The 13708-nt window shown below is 39.9% G+C and overlaps 1 protein-coding gene across 3 annotated transcripts in view; it reads left to right on the top strand.

Moving 5' to 3' along the window:
* fbxo18 (F-box DNA helicase 1) overlaps positions 1 to 13708 on the top strand; it is a 73805-nt gene that overhangs the window by 15596 nt on the left and 44501 nt on the right. For all 3 annotated transcript variants that reach the window (XM_062066345.1, XM_062066344.1, XM_062066346.1), the window contains exons 8-13: positions 746 to 837; positions 5044 to 5212; positions 5280 to 5493; positions 5556 to 5643; positions 5707 to 5802; positions 10338 to 10471. In XM_062066345.1, coding sequence (XP_061922329.1) covers positions 746 to 837; positions 5044 to 5212; positions 5280 to 5493; positions 5556 to 5643; positions 5707 to 5802; positions 10338 to 10471 — 793 coding nt within the window. The remainder of the gene's footprint in view (positions 1 to 745; positions 838 to 5043; positions 5213 to 5279; positions 5494 to 5555; positions 5644 to 5706; positions 5803 to 10337; positions 10472 to 13708) is intronic.

Here is a 13708-nt window from a genome sequence, read left to right as displayed (position 1 = left end):
TGATTGATTGATTGAAACTTTTATTAGTAGATTGCACAGTACAGTACATATTCCGTACAATTGACCACTAAATGGTAACACCCCAATAAGTTTTTCAACTTGTTTAAGTCGGGGTCCACGTTCATCAATTTATGAGTGCACATGTCTTCCTTGTTGGAGTGTTAATAATGACATTGTGATATTTAACATGTGCTACAAACATTGTTTTTGTGCTGCTAATTATTTTCATTTAGTAGCACCAGTGTTACTAGCGAAAAAGCTAAGCATACAGCCCTGTTTTAGGAAAACAACAAGTTGATAATAAGCGTTGAAACATTGATAAAAGAGCTTCATTGACGTCACATGCATGTTGGTACACTTTTCATGTCCGGTACTACAAACAGTGTTCAACTATGAAAAGTACATTTTATGTTCAAACTGTTGGCAAAAGCTCATGCAGGTGTCCAAGCAGAAGCCTGTCCTGTCTAAAATGAAATCAGTTGCAAAAGTCATCTGAGGAAACCACAAAAAGTCAGTGAATATATCATTTAATGTTATTTATTTTGTAAAAGTGTATTAGTTTAATGTTGAGTACATTTTAATGTTGTACATCCTGTTACAATGTTGGATACTTGCCATGCAAATTGAATCCTTCTTAGCAGGTTACTGTACGTACAGTAGCTGTCCATAAATCAGTTACACAAGATGAGAGTAAAACAGTACGGTGAACACGGGAACTGCAGCTCATTATTTGTGTTCCTGCCAGGGCCGCTGACATGACCATGACGTCCGAGCAGCTACAGATCCTCAGCCACCACATCCAGAAGGAGCACACGGTGAAGATTGTGGCCTTTGCAGGTGCAGTCATAGTCACTATTTCACTCAAACAATCCTCATGCTGGAATAAAAGTCCTCATTCAGATAAGTGATGCCACCCATCATCCAGGATAGCCATCACATGAATGAACTCTGCTTATTTCTCTTTGTGCTATTGACAGCATAACTACTTCCTTCTTTTGTTTAGTACTCAATAACTCAACTAAATCAACAACTAATATTTACTACTCGTTGAAATCTTTTTTGCCCTCTTGTGTCCAGGGAATTATTCGCTGAATTGGCAAAGGTGAATATATTTGTATTAGAAGGAACATTTGTTTTATATTCATAATATATCTTGAGACAGTCAAAATATGGATCTAATGACTGTAGCATTGATCATACACCCTTGGTGTCGACACCACCAATCAATCAAAGATTATTTATATAGCCCTTAAAGGGCTATATAAATAATCTCAAAGGGCTGCATGAACCACAATGACATCCTCTGATCTGATCCCACATCAGGGCAAGAAAGAAGTCAGCCCAATGTGAATTTCTAGATGGATCCGCCCTCCTTTTAGGTGTGATGTACGGACTTGTTACCTTATCTTCTCTTTATTCATCTACAAACCCCGTTTCCATATGAGTTGGGAAATTGTGTTAGATGTAAATATGAACGGAATACAATGATTTGCAAATCATTTTCAACCCATATTCAGTTGAATATGCTACAAAGACAACATATTTGATGTTCATACTGATAAACATTTTTTTTTGTTGCAAATAATCATTAACTTTTGAATTTGATGCCAGCAACACGTGACAAAGAAGTTGGGAAAGGTGGCAATAAATACTGATAAAGTTGAGGAATGCTCATCAAACACTTATTTGGAACATCCCACAGGTGTGCAGGCTGATTGGGAACAGGTGGGTGCCATGATTGGGTATAAAAGTAGATTCCATGAAATGCTCAGTCATTCACAAACAAGGATGGGGCGAGGGTCACCACTTTGTCAACAAATGCCTGAGCAAATTGTTGAACAGTTTAAGAAAAACCTTTCTCAAGCAGCTATTGGAAGGAATTTAGGGATTTCACCATCTACGCTCCGTAATATCAGAGAATCAGGGTTCAGAGAATCTGGAGAAATCACTGCACGTAAGCAGCTAAGCCCGTGACCTTCCATCCCTCAGGCTGTACTGCATCAACAAGCGACATCAGTGTGTAAAGGATATCACCACATGGACTCAGGAACACTTCAGAAACCCACTGTCAGTAACTACAGTTGGTCGCTACATCTGTAAGTGCAAGTTAAAACTCTCCTATGCAAGGCGAAAACCATTTATCAACAACACCCAGAAACGCCGTCGGCTTCGCTGGGCCTGAGCTCATCTGAGATGGACTGATACAAAGTGGAAAAGTGTTCTGTGGTCTGACGAGTCCACATTTCAAATTGTTTTTGGAAACTGTGGACGTCGTGTCCTCCGGACCAAAGAGGAAAAGAACCATCCGGATTGTTCTAGGTGCAAAGTGTAAAAGGCAGCATGTGTGATGGTATGGGGGTGTATTAGTGCCCAAGACATGGGTAACTTACACATCTGTGAAGGCACCATTAATGCTGAAAGGTACATACAGCTTTTGGAGCAACATATGTTGCCATCCAAGCAACGTTACCATGGACGCCCCTGCTTATTTCAGCAAGACAATGCCAAGCCACGTGTTACATCAACGTGGCTTCATAGTGAAAGAGTGCGAGTACTAGACTGGCCTGCCTGTAGTCCAGACCTGTCTCCCATTGAAAATGTGTGGTGCATTATGAAGCCTAAAATAGCACAAGGGAGACCCCCGGACTGTTGAACAACTTAAGCTCTACATAAAACAAGAATGGGAAAGAATTCCACCTGAGAAGCTTCAAAAATGTGTCTCCTCAGTTCCCAAACCTTTACTGAGTGTTGTTAAAAGGAAAGGCCATGTAACACAGTGGTGAACATGCCCTTTCCCAATTACTTTGGCACGTGTTGCAGCCATGAAATTCTAAGTTTATTATTTGCAAAAAAAAATCAAGTTTATGAGTTTGAACATCAAATATGTTGTCTTTGTAGTGCATTAAATTGAATATGGGTTGAAAATGATTTGCAAATAATTGTATTCCGTTTATATTTACATTAACACAATTTCCCAACTCATATGGAAACGGGGGTTGTACATGTTCATTTCCTGGTCATACCTGCTTACTTTCTGGGTCTAATACACTAGAGGTCAGCCGGTATTTGCCATGACCACATGTCGGTATCGGCTTTTAAAAAAAAAAAAAAAGAATGTGATAAACAACTATAACAGACAGGATTTTTACAGGGCATTAGAAAGCATTAAAAGTAATTTTGCATTGCCTTAAATGGCATTAAAAAACACTACATTTGACGTCCGGAGGCATTAAAAAATGTAATACATTTATTATATCGTAGTAGTAGTAGTCAATCAGTGGAACGGAAAAGGAAAATGAACTCAGTAACTTTGCTACGTCTGTCTGTGTCTGTCTTTTCTTTCAAACTGGACCAAAGAGTTCCTTTCTCTGCCTGAAACTTTATACATAACTTGAAATCCTTTTAAACAACTGTTGTGGTGTAAAATACAATCTATTCAAGATATTTCATTGACTCGGCTTATTTTTAATGCATCTAAACAATGCAATTAGCATTCTATGATGTCTTTTTCTAAAATGTTTACATCAGTCATTCATTTCAATGTTCTGTTAATTTGTAGACAAACGATGTTTGCCTATGTGCATAATGTAGTATTGGTTTGTTTGAATTCATTTTCCAGAATAACTTTGTCTACAAATGTAAATTATTAGCACAAGCCACATGTTTGGAGCTTAAAAGTGCTCTTTGCAACTTCCTCACAGTTACATTTTTCTAAGCAAAAAAAATCTAACAAGAACACCACCGGCTTGCTTATGTAACTATTAGTGCTTGAACAGAACACATTCCTCTATAGCTTTCACACTTTTTCCCCGCCCAAATAAAATGATTGGTGTTTACGGCAGTGACTTACTCTCTCGTACGCGCAGGTAGTGCGTGCACACATACAAAAGCTGTCCAAGACAAGCAACAAACAATTTGCAGTCATGTTGCTGTTGTGCTAAAATATACATTCAATGACAACTAACGCTAGCTGTCCAAATTGCTATTATTAGCTAACAACACCTAAAGCTAATGCGTGTCCATGTGTTACATACGTACGTAGTTACGTCATTAAGTAGAAGTCATGAGAGGGTGGGATGTACTGTGTGAAATGCATTGGAAAGTTGGCGCCCTCTAGGCAACTGTGGAAATGTCGCAAACAGCCCCTTTAACTGTAAAGTCAAGCAAAGGTAAAACATAAAAAAAACTACCCAATTTTCCAAACTATAGAGCGCAGCCACACCCACTAAGTTTTAGGGGGAAAAATATTTTCTGCACAGGACTATAAGCCACAGATATATACGTTGTGAAAAGACTTATTTACACAGAAATATTCTGTAAATGTTTATTTACATACCTTAATTGTTTACAAACGGTGTCTGTAACACGGCAGTAAAACGGCTGATCAAACAAAACAGAAGTCATGGTCATGGAGCCACTAGCTGCGCAAGCTAGCTCTCCAATCAGCTAAACAGACTCAATAACTCCACGCTGACGTTTTGGTGAACTTACTGAGGAATTAGTGAAAGTGAAACAATACAAAAAGACTAAGTTAATAATACTAACACAGACACTTGTAAACGTGTTAGCATATTAGCTAATGCCTAGGATGCTAGCTTGATTACATTACGATAGCAGGTACAAATATGCATGAAAACACTCCTACAGACATCACACATGAGACGCTTTAGTAATAATGATTGTTTTAGTTATATTGTAAAACTTACAAACGTTGCTTGGAGTGATGAATAAAGAATCCTTTTGAGTAGAAACGCTATGGTAGGCTAGAAGACTGAACGGCACACCTACTTCTGGTTGAACACACTAAATAGAAGGAGACTGCAGCAGTTGCAGTGTGCAAACTGGTCCAAAAGATGGCGCCATCTTTTAAGTGTATTTCCTTGTTTGTAAAAAAAAAACAAAACTATTTGCATAATGGCCGTCAGCGAAGAAGAATGCATAAATTAGACACACTCTTTTAAAAAAACAATGTGTGGGGTTATAGTCTGGAATGTACGGTAAGTATGAAGATGTCATTGTGTTGAAATGGATGCTTGGCCACAGGTACGGGGAAGACCACCACCCTGGTGAAATACGCCGAACAGCGGCCACACCTCCGCTTCCTGTACGCGGCCTTCAACAAGTCGGTGGCCAGGGAGGCCTCGCAGCGCTTCCCCAGGAATGTGGACTGCAAGACCGTCCACTCTCTGGCCTACGGAGAGACCGGCAGGATGTGAGGAAGCTGACTTTGCAGGCTGAAGTGTGAAAGGAGCAAAAAACGTCCTACCGCTTTGATGCAGGTACCAAAAGAAGCTGGCCTTTAACCTCAACGCCTTCTCCATCAACGGGGTCCTGCCCAAGGGCCGGGGGGGATTCACCAGGTCCAAACTGATCGCCAACACTCTCAACAACTTCATGGCTTCAACGGACGAGACCATCACGGTGGCTCACGTGCCGGCCAATCATGTCAGTCTTCGACGCCTGGTCAAGATTGTAAGCCAGGAGGAAAAACTGGTGAGGACACGCTAGCGACAATGTGTGGACATGTTTGATCCCAGCCTTGGACTTCTCTTCAGTTGTACGTCCAAGAGGCGCAGAGGATTTGGAGCAAAATGAAGGACGTCAAGGAGACGGACAACAGAGCCTATCACATGGTACACGATGGTAAGACCTTGTTAACCACCACTTATTATTCATCATGTAAAGTTGTATTTTCTTTATTTCCAGGTTACCTTAAGCTATGGCAGCTGAAAGGCTCAACAACCTGCCTCTCTGACCAATACGACGTCCTTCTCATCGATGAAGCCCAGGACTGCACTCCAAGTAGGGCTGGATCACTTCTCACCATCATAGAAATATTACACCCTCCATAGCGGGTCTATGCAGCTGTATTTTCATACAAAAGGCATACCGGATTGATTATAAGGCGCATTAAAGGGGTCTACATGTAAATCACTTCCTTGTGGTCTACATCAGTGTTTTTCAACCACTGTGCCGCGGCACACTAGAGTGCCGTGACATACCGTCTGGTGTGCCGTGGGAGATTATCTCATTTCACCTATTTGGAGTAAAATAATGTTTTGAAAAGCAGTAATTATAGTCTACAAATGATGTGTTGTTGTTGAGTGTCTGTGCTGTCGAGAGCTCGGCAGAGTAACCGTGTAATACTCTTCCATATCAGTAGGTGGCAGCAGGTAGCTAATTGCTAAGGCAGTGTGCAGGTAAAAAGGTGTCTAATGCTTAAACCAAAAATAAACAAAAGGTGAGTGCCGCTAAGAAAAGGCATTGAAGCTTAGGGAAGGCTATGCAGAACCAAACTAAAACTGAACTGGCTACAAAGTAAACAAAAACAGAATGCTGGACGACAGCAAAGACTTACTGTGGAGCAAAGACAATGTACATCCGAACATGACATGACAATCAACAATGTCCCCACAAAGAAGGATAAAAACTAGTGAAATATTCTTGATTGCTAAAACAAAGTACATGCGGGAAATATCGCTCAAAGGAAGACATGAAACTGCTACAGGAAAATACCAACAAAACAGGATGAGTCACAAAAATAGGAGCGCAAGACAAGAAGTAAAACACTACACACAGGAAAACGGCAAAAAAGTCCAAATAAGTCAGGGTGTGATGTGACAGTACAACTACTTTGAGACAAGAGCTATAGTGATGCATGCTGGGTTATGCTTTAAAGTCATATCCAACAATTGCGAGAACAACTTTTTATTGTCAATATCGGCTACTGAGTTTCATTTTTTAAAATGTTTTCTGCTGGTGGTGTGCCTTAGAATTTTTTCAATGAAAAAGATGTGCCTTGGCTCAGAAAATGTTGAAAAACACTGGTCTACATAACATGTAATGGTGATTCTTTGGTCAAAACGATGTTTTACACATCATCTTTAAGCATACTTGCCAACCCTCCCGGTTTTACCGGGAGACTCCCAGAATTCAGCACCTCTCCCGATAACCTCCCGGAAGAAATTTTCTCCCGATAAACTCCTGGAATTCAGCCGGAGCTGGAGGCCACGCCCCCTCCAGCTCAATGCGGACCTGAGTGGGGACAGCAGCGACAGTCTGTTTTCACGCCCGCTTTCCCACGATATAAACAGCGTGCCTGCCCAATCACGTTATAACTGTAGAATGATCGAGGGCGAGTTCTTGGTTTCTTATGTGGCTTTATTGTTAGGCAGTTTCATTAACACACAACAACAGCAGTCACATTTTCGTCTACCGTAAAGCAGTTGGTCTGCCGTAAACAGCAATGTTGTGACACTCTTAAACAGGACAATACTGCCATCTACTGGATAGCCTCTGGAACACTCAAGTATTTCTTTTATTTATATGTATAATAAAATAAATATATAGGCAGAGGGGTTACTGCGTATACGAAGGTCCTGAGTAGTCGTGAGTTCAATCCCGGCCTCGGGGTCTTTTTGTGTGGAGTTTGCATGCTCTCCCCGTGACTGCGTGGGTTCCCTCCGGGTACTCCGGCTTCTTCCCACCTCCAAAAACATGCACCTGGGGATAGGTTGATTGGCAACACTAAATTGGCCCTAGTGTGTGAGTGTGAGTGTGAATGTTGTCTGTCTATCTGTGTTGGCCCTGCGATGAGGTGGCGACTTGTCCAGGGTGTACCCCGCCTTCCGCCCGATTGTAGCTGAGATAGGCTCCAGCGCCCCCCGCGACCCTGAAGGGAATAAGCGGTAGAAAATGGATGGATATATATATATATATATATATATATATATATATATATATATATATATATATATATATATATATATATATATATATATATATATATATATTATATATTATATTATATTATATATATATTTATATATTATTATTTTTATTTATTTTTTATATTATATAATATATTATATATATTATATTATATATTATTTATTTATTATTTATTTATTTTATTTATTATTATTATATATATATTTATATATATATATATATATATATATATATATATATAATATTATATATATTATATTATATATATATATATATATATATATATATTATATATAGCTAGAATTCACTGAAAGTCAAGTATTTCATATATATATATATATATATATATATATGAAATATATATATATATATATATATATATATATATATATATATATATATATATATATATATATATATATATATATATATATATATATATATATGAAATATATATGAAATATTCGAGTTGGTGAATTCTAGTTGTAAATATACTCCTCCCCTCTTAACCACGCCCCAACCACACCCCTGCCCCGCCCCACCCCCGACCACGCCCCACCCCACCCCCCACCCCCGGAATCGGAGGTCTCAAGGTTGGCAAGTATGTCTTTAAGCCGCTTTCTGACCGTCTCTTTAGTGGGCGGTCTTATGTACGTGCCTCCACTTTGACATTGTTTCCTCTCCATCATCTTTGATGTAGCAGTAGATTTTTAGCGCTTCTATAGCGAGTCTACTGACAGATATAAGTTAAAACTGTACGCAACTTATTATTAAAAATGGCAATTTTTTAAGACTTATCGGTATGCCAATCCTAAATACACATCAGCAGGCACCAATAGGTAAGTAAAGTTGGTTTTGCATAATATTGCGTAACAAAAGATAATGTCTCCTAATAGGTGCCATTTTGGGGTCCTTATGCACACACCGTAATAATACATGCAAGTTGAAGCACAGTACGTCTGACTATGGTAGCCGTAATGCTCCGACAATCCATCAAGTGGCGCGGCTTGATGGATTTGATGAAACATCAAAGTTTTGGTGGTGCTTGCTTACTGGTACTTGCTTGCATCACTTATTGAACAGGCGTCAACATGCAGTCTACACGTATGTCTTATGTGTGACTGCCATCTACTGGTCACACTTATCATTACACCATCAATGTACAAACAATCATACACACACAACACATGTCATCTGTTGTGTTGTTGTGAACGACATCATGGATGTAACATCAATGGACAAACAATCATACACACACAACACATGTCATCTGTTGTGTTGTTGTGGACGACATGATTGATGTAACATCAACGTATAAACAATCATACACACACAACACATGTCATCTGTTGTGATGTTGTGAATGACATCATGGATGTAACATCAATGTACACACAATCATACACACACACACCACACAACACATGTCATCTGTTGTGTTGTTGTGAACGACATCATGGATGTAACATCAATGTACACACAATCATACACACACACAACACATGTCATCTGTTGTGTTGTTGTGAATGACATCATGGATGTAACATCAATGTACAAACAGTCATACACACACACACAACACATGTCATCTGTTGTGTTGTGAACGACAACACGGATGTAACATCAATGTACAAACAATCATACACACACACAACACATGTCATCTGTTGTGTTGTGAACGACAACACGGATGTAACATCAATGTACAAACAATCATACACACACAACACGTGTCATCTGTTGTGTTGTTGTGAACGACATCACGGATGTAACATCAATGTACAAACAATCATACACACACAACACTTGTCATCTGTTGTGTTGTTGTGAACGACATCATGGATGTAACATCAATGTACAAACAATCATACACACACAACACTTGTCATCTGTTGTGTTGTTGTGAACGACATCATGGATGTAACATCAATGTACAAACAGCAGTCGCAACTTGAGAGGCACTCTTTTTTTATTTATTTTATTTTATTTTTTTAAACATCCTCAAGTGGTCTCCACATGTCAAGGTCTGAACAGCAGCACACCCCCCCCCCCCCCCTTCACAATAATAGCGCCGTGTGTAACATCTAGTCTGACTGCGCTAACAAAATAAAGGTTTGAAAAAAGTACTTTACACAAGCATATTGTACTTAAAGCACTTATTGATACCTTTACACAATTATTATGTTTTGACTTAAAATACTGGTCAAAAATGTTCTAAAGATGTATTGTACTAATCATTTGATTAAATTGTATTTATGACACAAAAAGCACACACTCTATGGTGGTAAAATAAGTGTAAAAAGTAACAAAACACAACAGGAAAACTGAATTGTATTTTTAAATTTTGCTATTATTAAAATGTATGGTTATATATGGTTGTTTATTCGTGACTAACTTATGTCAGTTGTTCTTTGAAATTATATTAAAAGTATAGTTTTGGCGGTACAATAAAAACTCACGTTTCAAGTTAATCATAAATGGTGTTATTGATCGTGATTTCAATATCAATCCAACTAATCGTGATGATTATTTTTGTGTTCCTATGTCAAGCACACAAAAAGATATGTTATGTTTTCCTTCATATTTCCCCTTTTGTCCACTCTTAGCAATCATGGACGTGCTGTTGAAACAAAAATGTGCCAAAATGGTGGTGGGAGATCCTCACCAGCAGATTTACACCTTCAGAGGAGCGGTCGATGCGCTGACAACTCAGCACACACACATCTACTATCTAACACAGGTTGGCACAACACACATCTACTATCTAACACAGGTTGGCACAACACACATCTACTATCTAACACAGGTTGGCACAACACACATCTACTATCTAACACAGGTTGGCACAACACACATCTACTATCTAACACAGGTTGGCACAACACACATCTACTATCTAACACAGGTTTGCACAACACACATCTACTATCTAACACCACAGGTTGGCACAACACACATCTACTATCTAACACAGGTTGGCACAACACACATCTACTATCTAACACAGGTTGGCACAACACACATCTACTATCTAACACAGGTTGGCACAACACACATCTACTATCTAACACAGGTTGGCACAACACACATCTACTATCTAACACAGGTTGGCACAACACACATCTACTATCTAACACCACAGGTTGGCACAACACACATCTACTATCTAACACAGGTTGGCACAACAAACATCTACTATCTAACACAGGTTGGCACAACACACATCTACTATCTAACACAGGTTGGCACAACACACATCTACTATCTGACACAGGTTGGCACAACACACATCTACTATCTGACACAGGTTGGCACAACACACATCTACTATCTAACACAGGTTGGCACAACACACATCTACTATCTAACACAGGTTGGCACAACACACATCTACTATCTAACACAGGTTGGCACAACACACATCTGCTATCTAACACAGGTTGGCACAACACACATCTGCTATCTAACACAGGTTGGCACAACACACATCTGCTATCTAACACAGGTTGGCACAACACACATCTACTATCTAACACAGGTTGGCACAACACACATCTACTATCTAACACAGGTTGGCACAACACACATCTACTATCTAACACCACAGGTTGGCACAACACACATCTACTATCTAACACAGGTTGGCACAACACACATCTACTATCTAACACAGGTTGGCACAACACACATCTACTATCTAACACAGGTTGGCACAACACACATCTACTATCTAACACAGGTTGGCACAACACACATCTGCTATCTAACACTGGTTGGCACAACACACATCTGCTATCTAACACAGGTTGGCACAACACACATCTACTATCTAACACAGGTTGGCACAACACACATCTACTATCTAACACCACAGGTTGGCACAACACACATCTACTATCTAACACAGGTTGGCACAACACACATCTACTATCTAACACCACAGGTTGGCACAACACACATCTACTATCTAACACCACAGGTTGGCACAACACACATCTGCTATCTAACACAGGTTGGCACAACACACATCTACTATCTAACACAGGTTGGCACAACACACATCTACTATCTAACACCACAGGTTGGCACAACACACATCTACTATCTAACACAGGTTGGCACAACACACATCTACTATCTAACACAGGTTGGCACAACACACATCTACTATCTAACACAGGTTGACACAACACACATCTACTATCTAACACAGGTTGGCACAACACACATCTACTATCTAACACAGGTTGGCACAACACACATCTACTATCTAACACAGGTTGGCACAACACATATCTGCTATCTAACACAGGTTGGCACAACACACATCTGCTATCTAACACAGGTTGACACAACACACATCTACTATCTAACACAGGTTGGCACAACACACATCTACTATCTAACACCACAGGTTGGCACAACACACATCTACTATCTAACACAGGTTGGCACAACACACATCTACTATCTAACACAGGTTGGCACAACACACATCTACTATCTAACACAGGTTGGCACAACACACATCTACTATCTAACACAGGTTGGCACAACACACATCTACTATCTGACACAGGTTGGCACAACACACATCTACTATCTAACACAGGTTGGCACAACACACATCTACTATCTAACACAGGTTGGCACAACACACATCTACTATCTGACACAGGTTGGCACAACACACATCTACTATCTAACACAGGTTGGCACAACACACATCTACTATCTAACACAGGTTGGCACAACACACATCTACTATCTGACACAGGTTGGCACAACACACATCTACTATCTAACACAGGTTGGCACAACACACATCTACTATCTAACACAGGTTGGCACAACACACATCTACTATCTAACACCACAGGTTGGCACAACACACATCTACTATCTAACACAGGTTGGCACAACACACATCTACTATCTAACACAGGTTGGCACAACACACATCTACTATCTAACACAGGTTGGCACAACACGCATCTACTATCTAACACAGGTTGGCACAACACACATCTACTATCTAACACCACAGGTTGGCACAACACACATCTACTATCTAACATAGGTTGGCACAACACACATCTACTATCTAACACAGGTTAGCACAACACACATCTACTATCTAACACAGGTTGGCACAACACACATCTGCTATCTAACACAGGTTGGCACAACACACATCTGCTATCTAACACAGGTTGGCACAACACACATCTGCTATCTAACACAGGTTGGCACAACACACATCTACTATCTAACACAGGTTGGCACAACACACATCTACTATCTAACACCACAGGTTGGCACAACACACATCTACTATCTAACACAGGTTGGCATAACACACATCTACTATCTAACACAGGTTGGCACAACACACATCTACTATCTAACACAGGTTGGCACAACACACATCTACTATCTAACACAGGTTGGCACAACACACATCTGCTATCTAACACCACAGGTTGGCACAACACACATCTACTATCTAACACAGGTTGGCACAACACACATCTACTATCTAACACAGGTTGGCACAACACACATCTACTATCTAACAGGTTGGCACAACACACATCTACTATCTAACACAGGTTGGCACAACACACATCTACTATCTAACACAGGTTGGCACAACACACATCTACTATCTAACACAGGTTGGCACAACACACATCTACTATCTAACACAGGTTGGCACAACACACATCTACTATCCAACACAGGTTGGCACAACACACATCTACTATCTAACACAGGTTGGCACAACACACATCTACTATCTAACACAGGTTGGCACAACACACATCTACTATCTGACACAGGTTGGCACAACACACATCTACTATCTTAACACCACAGGTTGGCACAACACACATTTACTATCTAACACAGGTTGGCACAACACACATCTACTATCTAACACAGGTTGGCACAACACACTTCTACTATCTAACAC

This window comes from Entelurus aequoreus, linkage group LG12 (genome assembly GCF_033978785.1).
Source record: "Entelurus aequoreus isolate RoL-2023_Sb linkage group LG12, RoL_Eaeq_v1.1, whole genome shotgun sequence".
Taxonomy (NCBI): domain Eukaryota; kingdom Metazoa; phylum Chordata; class Actinopteri; order Syngnathiformes; family Syngnathidae; genus Entelurus; species Entelurus aequoreus.
This window is presented reverse-complemented; position numbering and strand designations above follow the sequence as displayed.